Below are 19,089 nucleotides of genomic sequence, written 5' to 3' on the forward strand. Positions count from 1 at the left end.
TTGTTTTCCTGACACCACACTCCGAGTGCCCTCCTCCCTGTAGGCTGTCTCGTCGTTTTTGGGAATCAAGCCCACTACTGTTGTGTTGTCTGTGTTGTGTTGTCTGCAAACTTGATGATTGAGTTGGATGGCCACGCAGTCATGGGTGAACAGGGAGTACAGGAGGGGGCTGAGCACACACGCTTGTGGGGCCCCAGTGTTGAGGATCAGCGATGTGAAGATGTTGTTTCCTACCTTCACCACCTGGGGGCAGCCCGTCAGAAAGTCCAGGACCCAATTGCACAAGGCGGTGTTGAGACCCAGGGCCTCAAGCTTAATGATGAGATTGGAGGGTACTATGGTCTTGAATGCTGAGCTGTAGTCAATGAACAGCAGTCTTACATAGCTATTCCTCCTGTCCAGATGGGATAGAGCAGTGTGCAGTGTGATGGCGATTGCATCGTCTGTGGACCTGTTGGGGCAGTATGCAAACTGAATTGGGTCTAGAGTGGCAGGTAAGGTGGAGGTGATATGATCCTTGACAAGTCTCTCAAAGCACTTCATGATGACAGAAGTGAGTGCTACGGGGCGATAGTCATTTAGTTCAGTTATCTTTGCCTTCTTGGGGACAGGAACATTGGTGTTCATCTTGAAGCATGTGGGGACAGCAGACTGGGATAGGGATTGGTTGAATATGTCTGTAAACACACCAGCCAGCTGGTCTGCGCATGCTCTGAGGACGCGACTAGGGATGCCGTCTGGGCCTGCATCCCTGCAAGGGTTAACACGTTTAAATGTCTTACTCACGTCAGCCACGGATAAGGAGAGGGGRGACCACAGTCCTTGGTAGCGGGCCGCATCGGTGGCACTGTATTATCCTCAAAGCGGGCAAAGAAAGTATTTAGTTTGTCTGGAAGCAAGACGTCGGTGTCTGACGTGGCTGGTTGTCTTTTTGTAGTCCGTAATTGCCACTCCCTATACCGATATTTCACTTGTTTGATTGCTTTTCAGAAGGACTAACTACGCTGTTTATATTCTGCCATATTCCCTGTAATCTTTCCATGGTTAAATGTGGTGGTTTGCGCTTTCAGTTTCTGGTTAGGGTAGGTTTTAATAGTCACAGTGGGTACAACATCTCCAATGCACTTCCTTATAAACTAATTCACAGAGTCAGCTGAATTCTCTTGGGAGATAACATGATCGGCATTTGGTTGTAAGGAATTCTAGGTCAGGTGAACAGAAGGACTTGACTTCCTGTATGTTGTTATGATTACACCATGAGTCGTTAATCATGAAGCATACAACCCCGCCCTTCTTCTTCCCAGAGAGATGTTTATTTCTGTCGGCGCAAAGCATGAAGAAACCCGGTGGCTGTACCGACTCCGACAACATATCCCGAGACAGCCATGTTTCCGTGAAACAGAGAATGTTACAATCTCTGATGTCTCTCTGGAAGGCAACCCTTGCCCTAATTTCATCCACCTTGTTGTCTAGAGGTGGACATTGGCGAGTAATATACTCGGAAGCAGCGGGTGGTGTGCACATCTTCAAAGTCTGACCAGGAGGACTCTGTATACCTCTTCTGCGGCGACGTTGTTTTGGGCTCTGGGATTAGATTCAATGTCCTGGGTGGTGGTCCGAACAAAGGATCCACTTTGGGAAAGTCGCATTTATGGTCGTAATGTTGGTAAGTTGACGTCGATTTTATATCCAATAGTTCTTCCCAGCTGTATGTAATAACACTTAAGATTTTCTGGGATAACAATGTAAGAAATAATACATGAAAAACTAAATACTGCATAGTTTCCTAAGGACTCGAAGCGAGGTGACCATCTCTGTCAGCACGATCTTTGTTATAAAGCCCTGTGCGCCCACGTTCATTCTAATTGTGCATGCATATTGCRACCTGCGGCCGCACGACTTTTGCCTGGGTGGGCGCAGTTTTGCCAGATGGGGTTTGGTGGGGGGAAAAATGGCTTTGTGCAGGTTGAGATGTTTGAGCTTCATTTAGCTGCTTAGGTAGATTTCTGAGAAGTTCATACTATAGAATTATAAAAAAATATAGTCCCTCTGTCACAGTTTCACCAACATTTCACTCTCGATCTCCCGCACTCCACTTTGGGCTTCTCTCTAGGTCTGCTCATTTTCCACGCCGGGAGACTCCTAAGGACTTTTACTCCACTAAACGTACTCCCCAATCATTTTGTGACTTCATTACAYACTCTAAATAAAATATATTGGGCCCTCAAATATAAAAATGTCATCCAGCTTTGGAGGGATGGAAAGTGGGACACCTTTGACTTATCCAAACCTCTGAGCATCTCTGCAGTTTGCAATGGAGTAAAGGTCAACTGCCCCTTAGAACCAACTTATCTGGTTTTAAACAGCCTATGTGGCATCCGTATGAGTCAGAAACATACATTCTAGTGTCAAAACTGACTACAAAATGTAAATAGGATAATTGTGGTCAAGTCAGTCTAGTCCAAAACAGTTTTGTGAGTTCGTCACAACTTACTAGAGGGTTGGGTATGGATTACTTACATGCCCACTTTTGCCAATGATGCCCAATTGCCCATCCATGGTCCCACATCACCTCTCCAAGTTGGGACAAACAATTAACTCTGAAAATAGTTATCTGGTCCCGACTCAGTGTGTGCACTTCCTGGGCTTGGCATTGGACAATCAAATCATGCGAGCAACACGCTCTCCAGAAAGAGTGGAGTCATTGACAAATTGTCTTTCAACATTGGAACTGAGAAAACAGGTGTCAGCGCTAGAGAGTCAGAGGCTCCTAAGCCTCCTAGCTTCCTGCAGTCCATGCTGTACCATTGGGCTTGCTCCACATGCGGTCAATACAGCACTGGTACAACAGACACAATCTGTGTCCGAGAAGGGACAAACACAAAAAGCTGACAATTTCAATTAGTTGCTGGAGAGCAATACAATAGTAGCACCTAACACTACAAACTCCCAGTGGAGTTCTAGGCGAAGTTTACAACCGGGTGACTTTGACCACAGTCGCCTCCCTACAAGGATGGGAAGCAGTCTTGAACCAGTCAGGGGTCCATGGTGTATAGTACATCACGATGGACAACAGCTCACATCAACGTACTGGAGCTCACGGCGGTTCACCTTGCACTCCGGTACTTCCTCCCAGTACTTCCGGCACTTTCTCCCAGTACTGAGAGGACAGACACATCAAGCGCCAGGGTGGACTGAGGTCAATGGCAATGCACCAGGTAGGAAGGGATCTACTGCTTTGGGCAAACAAACACCTTACATCCCTTATTACACAGAGATGGAGAAGAGGGTGGGGAAAATAGAGAGATAGGGAAAAAGGGACATTTATCGTACGTTTGGAAACTACGCTCACAGTAACCACATACCTTACACATGAGCCACCGCGAGGTTGGATAAGAAATGGAATGCATTTACGTGTAGATGTCTKTGTTCGTCCTCTCTCTGTTGAAACCAATTGATCCTTCTATGGGGAATGGTTCGATGGGTGTAAAGCTCTGGTTGTCCACCAGAGGTCACAATGTCCTTCTTCGTAGTTGTCTTGGTCTTGTAATGGAGTGTTCAAATAGAACAGCTCTTCACATGCACCAATGGTTGTCTGAGATGGGATTTACTTCCTTCCCACCTTATGTCTTTAGTCAAAGATCTAGGACTACTTTTACATGCCCAGCTGCACACTGGCAATGTTAAGGTCTAGTCTTTCTCTTCTTCACCTCGTGTGGCGATTCAAAGTTCTTACCATTTTCAGTCGTGTTTTCTGGTCTTAGAGTTTCAACCATTTGTAACGTTTAGCTCACACTTCACATCTGCTGGTTTGGTATGTTAATTCTTAGCGAGTCCTTTTAAGCACTCTGGTCGAAAAGGGCGGTTCCATCACACTAACACGCTCTTCTGACCTAATTCGGGGCGTGGCTTAGTTAATGTGCAAAGGACATGAAATCCGCCATAAAAAAGCCAGACTACGATTTGCAACTGCACATGGGGACAATGATCGTACTTTTTGTAGAAATGTCCTCTGGTCTGATGAAACAAAAATAGAACTGTTAGGCTATAATGAACATCATTATGTTTGGAGGAAAAAGGGGGATGCTTGCAAGCCGAAGAACACCATCCCAACCGTGAAGAACGGGGGTGGCAGCATCATGTTGTGGGGGTSCTTTGCTGCAGGAGGGACTGGTGCACTTCACAAAATAGATGGCATCATGAGACAGGAAAATTATGTGGATATATTGAAGCAACATCTCAAGACATCAGTCAGGAAGTTAAAGCTTGGTCGCAAATGGGTATTACAAATGGACAATGACCCCAAGCATACTTCCAAAGTTGTGGCAAAATGGCTTAAGGACAACAAAATCAAGGTATTGGAGTGGCCATCACAAAGCCCTGACCTCAATCCTATAGAAAATTTGTGGGCAGAACTGAAAAAGTGTGTGCGAGCAAGGAGGCCTACAAACCTGACTCAGTTACACTAGCTCTGTCAGGAGGAATGGGCCAAAATTCACCCAACTTATTGTGGGAAGATTGTGGAAGGCTACACGAAATGTTTGACCCAAGTAAAACAATTTAAAGGCAATGCTACCAAATATTAAGTGTGTGTGTATGTAAACTTCTGACCCACTGGGAATGTGATGAAAGAAATAAAAGCTGAAATAAATCACTCTACTTTTATTCTGACATTTCACATTCTTAAAACAAAGTGGTGATCCTAACTGACCTAAGACTTTTACTAGGATTAAATGTCAGGAATTGTGAAAAACTGAGTTTAACGGTATTTGGCTAAGGTGTATGTAAACTTCCCGACTTCAACTGTAGCTACACAAGGAAATTGGCTTGAGGAAGAAAAATAGAAGCTTAAAGATTGTAAGATTTATGCAATTTTGCTAAAAACTCAAATTCAAATGAATTATTTGAAGCGATAATAACTGATGTTTATTTAAAGCATTTTTTTWGTTTCATGTATGACCTCCAATGAGTTGAAATATAATTGCAAACCAATGATTTTAATATTATGTGAGGGAGATTACAAGTCTTTGCTGTCATTGTGTTGAGTGGTCAAATCAATGTCTTGGAAAGCCATTCAGCATTCAAACATTTCAATACCAGATATCGGGAAAACAACAGATACAGAATAACATAAATGCCAACTTCTTTACATACTTAAAGTGAAAGATAAGACAAGACAAGCGCTTGGATGAAAATGAAAAAAGTAATTCACCTCTAATTTGCATTTGAATGTGTTATTGTGTTTCACAGTTCCTTCAGAATTTGGATGGACATGACCAGAACAAGTTGTTTCCTTCAAAGTACACTTCTGTCAATGAATCATGTAGGCTATACAAGTGGTACATTCTGATTACTATAAAGAATCAATAACCTAATCTTTAAAATCAGGAAAGTAAACAAAAAAACTGTAGATGTATGACACAGTCGACAGAAAATCAGCCATTTGGCACTAACCCATTTCTCCCCTCCAATACTAAAATATGCATCTGAGTATTTATACTGTATCTACAAAGGTAAGTATACAAGTATTTGTGTACATAAATATGTGCAAAATAATATTGCAAAATCTTATTCTTTAAAAATGTTAAGTAGTAATGGACATTAAAGCTCATATTTTTGGCATATGCCATTGGAAAAATATACATTTTTAGGAAAACAAGAAATGAAATAGAATATGAAAGACATTTATCAAATAAAATAATAGCCCTTTGAATAAGCGTCTCAAACAATATACTAACTACAACTCAAAGATGAGAAAAATAACAATGCTGATTAAATATATTAATGTGGAATCTCCAATAGAAATATTGCATAAAACAATTATCCTAATTAATACCATACTATAGCAGTCAACCCATGATTAATATACATCAAAACTATAAAGCTTTGGCAGTGCTAAAACTTTATAAAGCAGTGCCATACACATGCATAGAGACATTTTGGTTTGTGGTAGTGAAAAAGAGGGCCTAAATCATTGAGAAAAGCAACAATGCAACAGTGAGTGTAGAGGTAGAAGTGTGGGCATAAGATTGACAGAAAATACATTCTGGAATTGAATTTGATCAGAAAATCACCATCCAAAAAGCATGTTAATATTGTGCCCCTTTCCAATATTACTGTAATAGTGTACAGCAAAGAGTTTACACATATTGCATATATTTAACATGGCAACACTGATCCTTTAAATCAACAATATGACGTGACCAGAAGCTACGTTGTAACCGAAGATTTTAGAGTATGAGTGGCTGAACACCTCAACACCCACACGTTTCAGGCTGCCTGCATTGTAGGTGTTCTGTGCAGATTTTCAGATCGTTAAATCTTATTGATGAGGTTTAATTATAACCATTTACTCTGGCAAAACCTGTCTAACATTGACAGAACCCAATCAATATGACTTGTGGATCATGAAATAATCAATAGGGTGGCAGTGCAGCTCTCGGATCACCTTTAACTATTCAAATGTGCACAACACTAACACTGGATCAGCTTCTGAGGTCTGAGTTCAATTTGATGATAGGAATTACTGGTGATTTGCCCCATGGGAAACAGAATACGACCCGGGTGTTACTCCACCGGGTTAATGGGAATCTGAATGGAGGGTCTGACAAAGTACTAGTGATATATCTTGTGTCCTTGGCTGAGCTCGAATCAGAATCATACATGAGCTTGAACACAGATTTTGAAGTGTCTGCACTGAATCTCAACACAACCTCACACTGTGAATCATTTTTGCTTTTTCTCACAGTGCATTAACTGCACAATGATTTAGTGGATAACAATTTTATGAGTAACTGCAAACGAGAAGAAAATAAATAACGATAGTACCTAAAGTTTCAGCAGAACCATGTTCGTAGAAACTACATCTAATAGGAATACAACAAAATGAAGATGAACAATTTATGACATAGAAACTAAACCCTAGCTAGCCTGTTTAAAAGCAATGAATTTGGAACCTGGGCAACAAAAGCAGTATAGTTCTTGTATGCAAGAAGTTGTCTGATTGAATTATCTTTTAAAAAGCACAAGAATAACCATTTAATAATAGCAATTAAAGTGCTCATTCTTTTTGGAAATTCTTCCTGATCTGCGTGGATTGCATTTGATTCTGTTTTCACTGGACATGCAAGACCGGAGAAAGTACTTGTCAGGACTGGTCTTTTGCTTGTCTTCTTGTTGCTGTTCTCTGTCAAACTGTCTTTGAAGATTCAACGCTAGCTCTCTGTCCTCTCTCTCTTGCTGTACCTGTTGAATGTACAGTTCAGCCTGCGCACACTCTATATTGAAACCATCTTGGCTCTGGGATCTTGGCCTCTTGAGTCCAGACTCTGTCTCTTCCAGGTGTTTGGTCTTCTGGCTCCTCTTTTTGCCCCTCCTTGAGGTAGGTTGGTTCTGGGCACAGTTTCTATTATCAAACTCTTTTCTCTGATCCTGTGAGTCCTTTGATTTAAGTTTGGAACTCCTAACACCGGCATTTATATCGTGTGGTACTAAGGTTGGATTTTGATTAATTGAAGTTGGTCCACAATGTGATTCAGGTACCACCACAGACTCAAAAGAAACCCCACATTCTTGAACAGTCTCCTCACTGGTTAAGGCTACAAATGGAGTATGAAACTTCGTGAATTGTTTTTGATGGAAGGCTGTCTCTCCAATGGCCTGATCAAATATCAGTCTTCGTTTATTATGTACACAAGTTCTTTCATTCTCTTGCCCAGAGGAATCAGTCTTGGCACACATAACTAAGTGTTCTTTTCCCTTATTTGCTGCTGGAGCGCAGCTACAGGGCTTGCCGTCCTTCTCCTCTATGGGGCTTGGTTTGAAGACAAGGTCCTCGTTCATGGGGTTGGTCAAGGTGCCCTTCGAGGTCACTTTGACAGACTGACGGTCCACCTCTATCTGCTTCCATTTCTGGAGGATAGTAGGGCTCGCTTCATAGCTGGTGGGCCTCTCCAGGCTGCGGAATAAGTTCCGGGGGGTGGACTTCACAATTGTGGGTTCCATCACTCGCCCGTCGGGTAGTCGCTTTGGTGGGGTGCACGGCGAACACACTATTGGCTTGAAGTGATTCAGCTCCTCAGAAATACTGTCATTGCTCTCAGGGCTAATGGACCTCTCCTGTTTCGACTGGGGGACCATAAAAGGTGTTGATGACGCCATGATGACGCCTCGCCAGCTATGCCTCTTGTCTTGGACAATGATGGGTGCCGAAAGAGATCGGCTGTTCTCAGAGGACAGAAGGATTCCTGCATTGTAGCTGTGAGCAATACTTGCCTGTACAGAGACAACAAACCAACAGAAAAAGGAAGATCAATGTTTTAAAGGTCATGAACAGTCAGAATCATATTTTTCTTGAAATTTGATATTTGGATGGAACCAGATGAAAGTATTATGACCAAAGCATGAAAAATTACTGTTGCTTCTACATTGATCAAGTTTGATCTTAAAATTACTGGTCCCCTCCCCCATCTCAAACACTTAGATTCAAGAGGGGGGATTATTAAAGGGATATGGTGACATCACTAATGTTCCCTTAAATTTTAGGTCTTGTGAGCGTAAACTTGACCGCTGTGAGAATTTTGTGCAGCTTCCGGCTTGCGTTTACAGTGAAAACTAAGGCTGTACAACCTTACAGTTTTAGACAGTAGCCAAAAGGCTATTTGAGCATAATGTAGACCTACCAACAAAACCAATGGAGCAAATGCCATAAAATGTTCACGTGGAAATAGCTTTTATTTCTATGATATAGCCTACGCAGTATGTGGTGTTCAATGCAGGCCTACATTGCATGAGACTTTAAAAAACGTTTTTACATTATGAAAGGCTTGACATGAATTACTTTTTTTTTAGTCTGTAACACCACGGGCCAAATAGGTGACTGTAAATTGCATTGTATTGTATGATATAAGAAACCACTTTACAACATAATACAGAGAATTAGACAATGTAGACTACGCCACTGCCTATTGGCTTATTAGCATATTCAAGCCGGTCTCAAAATACAACACTGCCCATTTAATTAAGACAAGCTTTTTACCTGACTCGCTTTTCAAAGACAGCTTGAAATGTAGCCAACAGGTTTTATGCTCTTGTAGGAAGCAGTAACTCCCCATTGCTGGCCTATACTAATCTATAACTGGGCTAATAACTCGCTAACTAGCAAAGAATATCAACAAATGTTCACATGCATAACTTTGATCTGAAAAGCCCATTAATTCATTTGCAGGTGATTTAAAGACCCCTCATGGGCTACCCGCCTAAATTCTACTCCTTTGCGCTCTGGCTATCCCTACAACAAAATCACAGACTCAATCTTGTAAAGTTAGATTTGTTTTGGTTTGTTGCATTGAAAAAGGGACTGATATAATGTTGATTCGATCCCAGAAAAAACTTTTATCTATATTGTGCAAACTAATGGGGTGAACTCAGTTAAGTTCAATCTCTTGTGCCTCTGCGCAGCCTGGCATTTCTTCTGCCCATCAGTCCAGGAGGAGGTGCGCGGCCTTGCACAGGCACAGCTTAGAGGGAACATTGGACATTAACCGAACTCTCATTTTAATGCACCAATGGTAACATGATATTCTCTTACCTAATTTAAATTAGTAGCGCCTTGTAACCAACAGCGGAGAAGGCGTGTTTGCAGAAGGCCGTGGTTTGTATACAATGCCGTCAGAAAGTATTCATACTCCTGGACTCATTACACATTTTGTTGTGTTACAGCCTGAATTCAAAATTGATTTAATAGATATATTTTCTCACCCATCTACACACAATATCCTAACAAAGTGAAATTTTAGCAATTTTATTGAAAATGAAATACATTACCAAAAGTATGTGGACACCTGCTCGTCGAACATCTCATTCCAAAGTCATGGGCATTAATATGKAGTTGGTCACCCCTTTGTTGCTTTAACAGCCTCCACTCTTCTGGGAAGGCTTTCCACTAGATGCTGGAACATTGCTGCGGGGACTTGCTTCCATTCAGCCACTAGAGCATTAGTGAGGTGGGGCACTGATGTTGGGCGATTAGGCCTGGCTCGCAGTCAGCATTCCAATTCATCACTAAGGTGTTCGATGGGGTTGAGGTCAGGGCTCTGTGCAAACCAGTCAAGATCTTCCACACAGATCTCAACAAACCATTTCTGTATGGACCTCGCTTCGTGCATGGGGAAATTGTCATGCTGAAACAGGAAAGGGCCTTCCCCAAACTGTTGCCACAAAGTTGGAAGCACAGAATCATCTAGAATGTCATTGTATTTTGTAATGTTAAGATTTCCCTTCACTGGAACTAAGGGGCCTAGCCCGAACCATGAAAAACAGCCCCAGACCATTATTCTTCCTCCACCAAACTTTACAGTTGGCACTATGCACTGGGGCAGGTAGCGTTCTCCTGGCATCCGCCAAACCCAGATTCGTCCGTCGGACTGCCAGAGGGTGATTCATCACTCCAGAGAATGCGTTTCCACTGCTCCAGAGTCCAATGGCGGCAAGTTTTACACCACTCCAGCTGGCGCTTGGCAATGCACATGGTTATCTTAGGTTTGTGTGCGGCTGCTAGGCCATGGAAACCTGTTTCATGAAGCTCCCAATGAACAGTTCTTGTGCTGACGTTGCGTTCAGAGGCAGTTTGGAACTCAGTAGTGAGTGTTGCAACCGAGGAAAGACTATTTCTACCCACTATGCGCTTCAGCACTCGGCGGTCCCSTTCTGTGAGCTTGTGTGGCCTACCACTTCACTGTTGTTGCTCCTAGACATTTACACTTCAAAATAACCGCACTAACAGTTGACTGGGGCAGCTCTAGCAGGGCAGAAATTTGACAAATTGACTTGTTCGAAAGATGGCATCCTATGCCATGTTGAAAGTCACTGAGCTCTTCAGTAAGGCCATTCTGCTGCCAATGTTTGTCTATGGAGATCGCATGGCTGTGTGCTTGATTTGAAACACCTGTCAGCAATGGGTGTGGCTGAAATAGCTGAATCCACTAATTTGAAGGGGTGTCCATATACACTATACAGTTGAAGCCGGAAGTTTACATACACCTTAGCCAAATACATTTAAACTCAGTTTTTCACAATTCCTCACATTTAATCCTAGTAAAAATTCCTTGTCTTAGGTCAGTTAGGATCAGCACTTTATTTTAAGAATGTGAAATGTCAGAATAATAGTAGAGAGAATTATTTATTTCAGCTTGTATTTCTTTCATCACATTCCCAGTGGGTCAGAAGTTTACATACACAATTAGTATTTGGTATCATTGCCTTTAAATTGTTTAACTTGGGTCAAACGTTTCGTGTAGCCTTCCACAAGTTTCCCACAATAAGTTGGGTGAATTTTGGCCCTTTCCTCCTGACAAAGCTGGTGTAACTGAGTCAGGTTTATAGGCCTCCTTGCTCGCACACACCTTTTCAGTTCTGCCCACAAATTTTCTATAGGATCGAGGTCAGGGCTTTGTGATGGCCACTCCAGTACCTTGACTTTGTTGTCCTTAAGCCATTTTGCCACAACTTTGGAAGTATGCTTGTTCATTTTTCATTTGGAAGACCCATTTGCGACCAAGCTTTAACTTCCTGACTGATGTCTTGAGATGTTGCTTCAATATATCTCTATAATTTTCCTACCTCATGATGCCATCTATTTTGTGAAGTGCACTAGTCCCTCCTGCAGCAAAGCACCCCCACAACATGATGCTGCCACCCCCATGGTTCACGGTTGGGATGGTGTTCTTCAGCTCGCAAGCATCCCCCTTTCTCCTCCAAACATAACAATGGTCATTATGGCCAAACGGTTCTATTTTTGTTTCATCAGACCAGAGGACATTTCTCCTAAAAGTACGATCTTTGTCCCCATGTGCAGTTGCAAACCGTAGTCTGGCTTTTTTATGGCGGTTTTGGAGCAGTGGCTTCTTCCTTGCTGAGCGGCCTTTCAGGTTAGGTCGATATAGGACTCGTTTTACTGTGGATATAGATACTTTTGTACCGGTTTCCTCCAGCATCTTCACAAGGTCTTTTGCTGTTGTTCTGGGATTGATTTGGACTTCTCGCTCCAAAGTACGCTCATCTCTAGGAGACAGAACATGTCTCCTTCCTGAACGGTATGACTGCTGTGCGGTCCCATGGTGTTTATACTTGCGTACTATTGTTTGTACAGATGAACGTGGTACCCTCAGGCATTTGGAAATTACTCCCAAGGATGAACCAGACTTGTGGAGGTCTACAATTTGTTTTCTGAGGTCTTGGCTGATTTCTTTTGATTTTCCCATGGTGTCAAACAAAGAGGAACTGAGTTTGAAGGTAGGCCTTGAAATACATCCACAGGTAAACCTCAAATTGACTCAAATGATGTCAATTAGCCTATCAGAAGCTTCTAAAGCCATGACATCATTTTCTGGAATTTTCCAAGCTGTTTAAAGGCACAGTCAACTTAGTGTATGTAATCTTCTGACCCACTGGAATTATGATACAGTGAGTTATAAGTGAAATAATCTGTCTGTAAACAATTGTTGAAAAAATTACTTGTGTCATGCACAAAGTAGATGTCCTAACCGACTTTGACAAAACTATAGTTTGTTAACAAGAAATTTGTGGAGTGGTTGAAAAACGAGTTTTAATGACTCCAACCTAAGTGTATGTAAACTTCCAACTTCAACTGTATATACAAAAGTATCTAATTTACAGTATTCATTTAAGTATTCATACCCCTGAGTCAATGCATGTTAGAATCACCGTCGGCAGCTATTATAGTTGTGAGTCTTTCTGGGTAAGTCTAAGAGCTCTGCTCACCTGGATTGTACAATATTTGCACATGATTATTTTTAAATTATTCAAAATATGTCAAGTTGGTTGTTGATCATTGCTAGACAGCCATTTTCAAGTCTTGCCACAGATTTTCAAGCCGATTTAAGTCAAAAATGTAACTAATCCCATCAGGAACATTCAGTCGTCTTGGTAAGCAACTCCAGTGTATATTTGGCCTTGTATTTTAGGTTATTGTCCTGATGAAAGGTTTTCCTCTAGGCTTTTGTCTGTGCTTAGCTCTATTCTGTTTCCTTTTATCCTTAAAAAAAACTACCTATTCTTTGCCGATGACAAGCATACCGATAACATGATGCAGCTACCACCATGTTTAAAAATATGAAGAGTGGCACTAAGTGATGTGTTGTTTTTGCCCCAAACATAACACTTTGTATTCAGGACAAAAAGTTWATTTCTTTGTCGCATTTTTCTTTACTTTAGTGCCTTATTGCAAACAGGATGTATGTTTTGGAATATTTTTATTCTGCACAGGCTTCCTTCTTATCACTCTGTCATCCATCCTCAGTTCTCCTATCACAGCCATTAAACTCTAATTGTTTTAAAGTCACAATTAGAGGAAATCCCTGAGCGGTTTCCTTCCTCTCCGGCAACTGAGTTAGGAAGGGCGCCTGTATCTTTGTAGTGCCTGCGTGTATAAATACACCATCCAAATTGTAAATAATAACTTCACCATGCTCAAAGGGATATTCAATGTCTGCTTTTATTTTTATACCCATCTACCAATAGGAGCCCTTCTTTGCGAGGCATTGGAAAACCTCCCTTGTCTTTGTGGTTGAATCTGTGTTTGAAATTCACTGCTCGACTGAGGGACCAGTCACTGCTCGACTGTGGGGTACAGAGATGAGGTAGCCATTCAAAAACAGAGATGAGGTAGCCATTCAAAACTGGACAGAGTCCATTGCAACTTATGTGACTTGTTAAGCAAATGTTTACTCCTGAACTTATTTAGGCTTGCCATAACAAAAGGGTTGAATACTTATTGACTCATTTTAAAGGAAAGAGATGGGAGAACCTTCCAGAAGGACAACCATCTCCACAGAGGAACTATAGCGCTCGGTCAGAGTGACCATTGGGTTCTTGGTCACCTCACTGAACCCGATTGCTCAGTTTGGCCGGACGGCCAGCTCTAGGAAGGGTCTTGGTGGTTCCAAATTTCTTCCATTTAAGAATGATGGAGGCCACTGTGTTCTTGGGGACCTTCAATGCTGCGGAAATGTTTTGGTATCCTTCCCCAGATCTGTGCCTCGACACAATTCTGTCTCGGAGCTCTACGGACAATTCCTTTGGCCTCATGGCTTGGTTTTTGCTCTGACATGCACTGTCAACTGTGGGACCTTATATAGACATGTGTGTGCCTTTCCAAATCATGTCCAATCAAATGATTTTTCCACAGATGGACTTCAATCAAGTTGTAGAAACATCTGAAGGATGATCAATGGAAACAGGAGGCACCTGAGCTCAATTTCGAGGCTCATAGCAAAGGGTCTGAATACTTATGTAAATAAGGTATTTCTGTTTTTATATTTTTACTAAATGTGCAAAAAAATCTAAAAACCTGCTTTTGCTTTGTCATTATGGGGTATTGTGTGTAGATTGATGAGGAAATGTTTTTATATAATACATTTTAGAATAAGGCTGTACCGTAAAAAAATGTGGAAAAAGTCAAGGGGTCTGAATACTTTCCAAATGCACTGTATGTCTCCCCTTTCATCTGTGTCTGGTGTTAGCTAGTTACTGGCTAGCTAGGTCTTTAGCAAGCATGAAACAGAACGGGGAGGGGGTCGTTCAAAACTATGATGCCGTTGTCATGTAAACACATCCGTTAGTGTGGCTGTGAACCGAATCAAGAGCGACATGCCAATTTCAATGTTGTTTGAGTTCCTTTGTGTAACACCAAATTTGTTTGAGAAGATTTTACTACAATACTGCATCCAAGTTTCTTGACCTCGGTGTTTCAAAGAGCTATCAGTCAAGGGGAGCTTGTGAATATAAGCTCCCCGACCACTCAGCCTCTTTTCAAACGTCCTGGTTGTTAGCCACGAGAGAAAAATAATTCTACAATTTTGAGCATTTCTATCCCCTTTACATGGGAATCATAATTAAAAGCACAGCATCATACCTTGTCCAGTCCAGGAAGATGAGTAGATACCCTCATTTTTCGCCTTCCCTCTTCTGGATCAGTACAGCTCTGGCTTCTCTGCACCACATTGGTATGTAGACCACTGAGGGAAAAGGGGACTGAGTAAATAACTGAATTAAAAACACACAAAAACATTAAAAGGTAACATCAATTGTTCTGTGGCTTTGAAAATGTATGTGTGCAAAGAATCAATACTGCAGCATTAAGTTTTAAAAATTGCAACATGATTATTCATTACTGTTATATGAGGACATTATTACAGTTACAAGCAGCCCTAAATGTCAAATGTAACACAAACGCTGAGATCTTTGTTCTTCTAACAAACGCAGACACATTTCTGGTTCTCTTCCCAATGGGTTCTTCATTCTCCGAGTCTGACAGCAACCCATAGAACTGGAAGAGAGGGTTGTATATCTCAGCATCATGTTTACACTTATTCATCAGTGTGTTGGCATAGCATTCTGAGCAACAATCCATTCACAATCTATTCAACAATCTATTCACAAGAGGGTTACAAGATAAAACTTACAGGATCTTGAAAGTGCTTGAGGGTTCCACATCCCTCTCTGTGGTGGACTTTCCTCCTCCCCTCTTCTTTCTCTTCATTGATTGGTACCTGAAAAAAACAAATCAATTCTTACTGATAGTAACTGAACCCAAGGGATCATTCACATAACCCGTGATTGTTTAAAATCAATGTGTTGTGTGCCAATCTACAACAGTGGAATTTGTGATAGGAATAAAATGATGACATCAATATATTCTTTCTCTAATCCAAGTCTCAAACACATAGGTCTCTCCTTTTGAGGGGTTAATGGGTATTGTATAATGTTTATAAAAAAATGCACTACGGGACACAAAACCTCTATTGTATTTAAATAATCAACAGTTGTTATAATAACCCATATTACAATGTTACCTTTACTTTTTGCTTTCCATACTCCAGTCGGATCTCTCCAGATTTGGATACCTGAGCAGGCGAGCGGAAAATGTCTGAGGAAAAAAAAAATATGTAAATTATCAAAATCGCTCAAAAATATTCTGAAAACAAGAGCTGGGTCAAAAAGGTTTGGGAACCACTGTATAGAACATGTATACACATATATATAACATATTACATTTAAAAACTCCCCAGACAGTACAGATGGTGTCAATAGAGTAGCACCTCCCACAAAAAGCGCCACAAGTCTGGGCAAGTCACAGTGAAACTTTCTATGCCCAGACAAGTCCGGTATATCAAAACTGACTGGTCTGGTTCTTAAGCCTTGTACAAGTGCCTATTGGTTATATGGAATGGCCATCAAAGGCGCGTATGGGAGAACGCACAGCACCGAGTTAAATATAATTTGTTACAATGTAACAGAACCGTTCTAATTCCAAATAATATCGTTGTAACAACAAAGTAACACACTATGTGTAAATGTGAAGAAAAAAAAACATGAAACTGTATGTACTGCAGTGGTGTTGCCAACATGGAATGACCGCACCACTGTCAGTTACAATGTTTGCCGCGAATAAAAACGATAAGCCTATATGTTTTCCTACTTTGTGTTCGTGGTCATAACCTATACTTGGAAACAAATTAAGAGGACTGAACAAAATCCTTATGACATACACAAATGTATGTACCCTAACCCAATACAACCCCAAAGAGCCTAAAACTGAATTGTAATAACTGTTGTTATCAAAAAAGCATACCTTCTCCACCAGTCTCACAGTCTCTCTGCTCCATTCTCATCTCGCATCGTTGTGGGTAACTCTGTCGAACCATTTCCCAGAGTTCGATGTTAACTAGGCTTTTCTCCCGGGACTGTTTACGGGCCCAGCTGGATACTCGCAGCCGGCAGAGGGGACAGCACAGACTGGTGAATTCAACTGTCCGCTTGAAACAGTGCAGACACACCGAGTGGCTACATGGCATAGTTACGGGCTCTAATAAAATTTCCGAACAAACCGGACACCTTGCCTCCTCCAAGGTCAGCAGCTGTGAATGTGTCCGAGTTTTCAGCATATCGGCGGGCCTGGCTTTGCATTTGTGCCCCAATCCACTGGTGGATCTGACGGACCCTGTCGCCGCCATTTTCATTGGTCTCTCCCTACCAAAGATGGTGGATAAATGAAGAGAGGTTACTTTGGCCGTTTACCATTGAAAACAATGATCACTTCTGGTCTGCTTAAGGGGGTGGTTCCATAGACACCAGTGCGATAGCAGCTGGTTCTGGTCTAATTAGTTCATTGAGCCATGCACAGACCTTTTGGGAGAATGTGCTCGATCTAAAAAATAAAAAACAAAGGGCAACCCAATTCGCCCTACCGCGATCATGGACTTGTTGAGCAATTATTACAAGAAGAGGAGAAAGCAGCACAAACTGATAAGTAAAGTACTGGAATAAATACTGCACTTATTAACAATGATCAACACAATTCCAGTCAAAATAGAAGCGTTTAAGAAATACTGTAGCCTATCATTACTATATCTAACCCAACATGTGTTGCCACTATCCTGTATTCAAACATTTAGACCAGCGACCCCCAAAAGCAAGTTGTAAAAAACTTGTGACGCGCACAATCGCTGTCCAAATGTATAGCCTGTCATTACAGCCATAATCAGTGATGCATTTTGAAAACTTGGCTACAGAAATACAATGCGTYTTACACCTGCATTTGGAGCTGAAACTCATTAATGTTAGCAGACAATATAGAGTAGGGATATAGCATGTCCAGAGCAAGGGAAATCATTCTGCCTACTTGTTGCAGGATTGGATGGAAAGCATGTTTTGTCTGCACCATACCATCACTTTGGAGGGCAGCCGGTCTGCATAGTTCAAGTTCAACGTGCCAGCCGTTAAACCCTGTTCTTTCTCACAAATAATGTAATAAAGTCGCCAGAATATGTTACATCTTCATCCCAAAATATTGAAGGCAGTGCAATTTTACAGCTGCTTATTTTTAGTTATATAGCCAGTAGCCAACCAAACTAAGTATATCTGAAATATAAAAAGTATTTATCAAATCGTCAGGTAGCCTATTGTTCTGGCTATGAGTGAGTAGTAGATTTCTAAAATGTATTTTATATTTATGATGAAGTAGGCCTACTCTGTTTTTGCCAGGAAATGAAACAAGTTATTTCTGGTCGCTAATCTGGATAATGATGATGAATTGATCAACAACCAAGATGTGCGTTTCGGTTCTCAAGCATAGATGATAACTTAACGATGACTTGCTTGCAGTGGGTTCAGAACAATAAGGACACAAAAATGTATAGCATTTGTTTTATACCACTACCGAGAAGGACAAAGTTGCATTTGCTTTTCACAGGTAGAGCCCTATCTACGCACATGCCTGATTGACTGTAATTTAACTAGAAAAAAATGAGGGAGCGGGTTGTCTCGCTTCCTCTTCAGTCTTTGTACCATCTCTAGGTTTGAAAACAATCCCCGCCCAGTCACTCAATGCATCAACGGCAGCAGAGGCATACAAATTAGGTGTGCTTGATTTAGCTTGCCGGATGAGCGGAGTTCGCACCTTGGAATAGCCTACACGTGCCGAGCCCTAGTGCAGGGTTTCCCAAACTCACCCCAAGGGGTGCACGTTTTGGTTTTTGGCCTAGCGCTACACAGCTGATTCAAATAATCAACTAATCATCAAGCTGCGATCATTTGAATTAGCTGTGTAGTGTTAGGACAGAAAAACAAAACATGCACMCCTTGGAGTTCCCAGGACTGAGCTTTGGAAATTCTGCTCTAGTGCAAACTCCACCTACCGAGCAAGCCACAGGTAGGTTACTAAAAAAGGATATAGAGTACCACAGTATGAGTCACAGTACACAGAAAACCTAGCGGTCAAACAAGGAAATGGTTCCAATCGTTTTTCCACCATTAATTTTTCCCATCGGGATTGTAGTAACACTTAAAATAAGCACAATGTTTTGTGTAGGTTTACCCTGGTGTGACGTTTTGATACCGTGTAAATCTCTAGAACAATGTGACTTTTATCAATATATTCGCCTGTACCCCCCCCCCATACCCCCCAAAAAACAAACGRAAATGCTAATTATCTGCTAAAGTGACTATCATAAAGAACTACAAAAGCCATGATGATTTGGATGAGAGTGCCAAATCGAGGCAATTGTAAGA

At 41.5% G+C, this 19,089-nt stretch overlaps 1 protein-coding gene across 2 annotated transcripts; it reads right to left on the reverse strand.

Annotated features, from left to right (window-relative positions):
• Nucleotides 1–4,900: 4,900 nt before the first annotated feature.
• On the reverse strand, nucleotides 4,901–18,062 carry rnf169 (ring finger protein 169). 2 transcript variants are annotated; one of them, XM_023966728.2, is made up of 7 exons: nucleotides 17,702–18,062; nucleotides 16,652–17,049; nucleotides 15,879–15,946; nucleotides 15,483–15,569; nucleotides 15,252–15,346; nucleotides 14,933–15,035; nucleotides 4,901–8,274 (listed from the first exon to the last, which is right to left on the reverse strand). In XM_023966728.2, exons 1-7 carry the CDS (start codon nucleotides 17,746–17,748, stop codon nucleotides 7,039–7,041), a joined length of 2,034 nt encoding a protein of 677 aa, XP_023822496.2. In that variant the 5' UTR covers nucleotides 17,749–18,062; the 3' UTR covers nucleotides 4,901–7,038. The 2 variants fall into 2 exon arrangements, with proteins under 2 accessions (XP_023822496.2, XP_023822495.2); XM_023966727.2 differs by having other exon boundaries at nucleotides 15,873–15,946; nucleotides 17,702–18,058.
• Nucleotides 18,063–19,089: the final 1,027 nt, after the last annotated feature.

Source organism: Salvelinus sp. IW2-2015, linkage group LG22, assembly GCF_002910315.2.
Source record: "Salvelinus sp. IW2-2015 linkage group LG22, ASM291031v2, whole genome shotgun sequence".
NCBI classification, from domain to species: domain Eukaryota; kingdom Metazoa; phylum Chordata; class Actinopteri; order Salmoniformes; family Salmonidae; genus Salvelinus; species Salvelinus sp. IW2-2015.

Bases quoted from the DNA above. Each gene is read 5' to 3' on its own strand.
- rnf169 (XM_023966727.2), bottom strand. From the start codon at position 17,748: ATGGTATGGTGCAGACAAAACATGCTTTCCATCCAATCCTGCAACAA. The intron at 15,570-15,872 runs GTAACATTGTAA...TGTTTTTTTCAG, and splicing joins ATGGAAAGCAAAAAGTAAAG to GTACCAATCAATGAAGAGAA. The intron at 8,275-14,932 runs GTATGATGCTGT...GTCTCTGTACAG, and splicing joins ATCTTCCTGGACTGGACAAG to GCAAGTATTGCTCACAGCTA.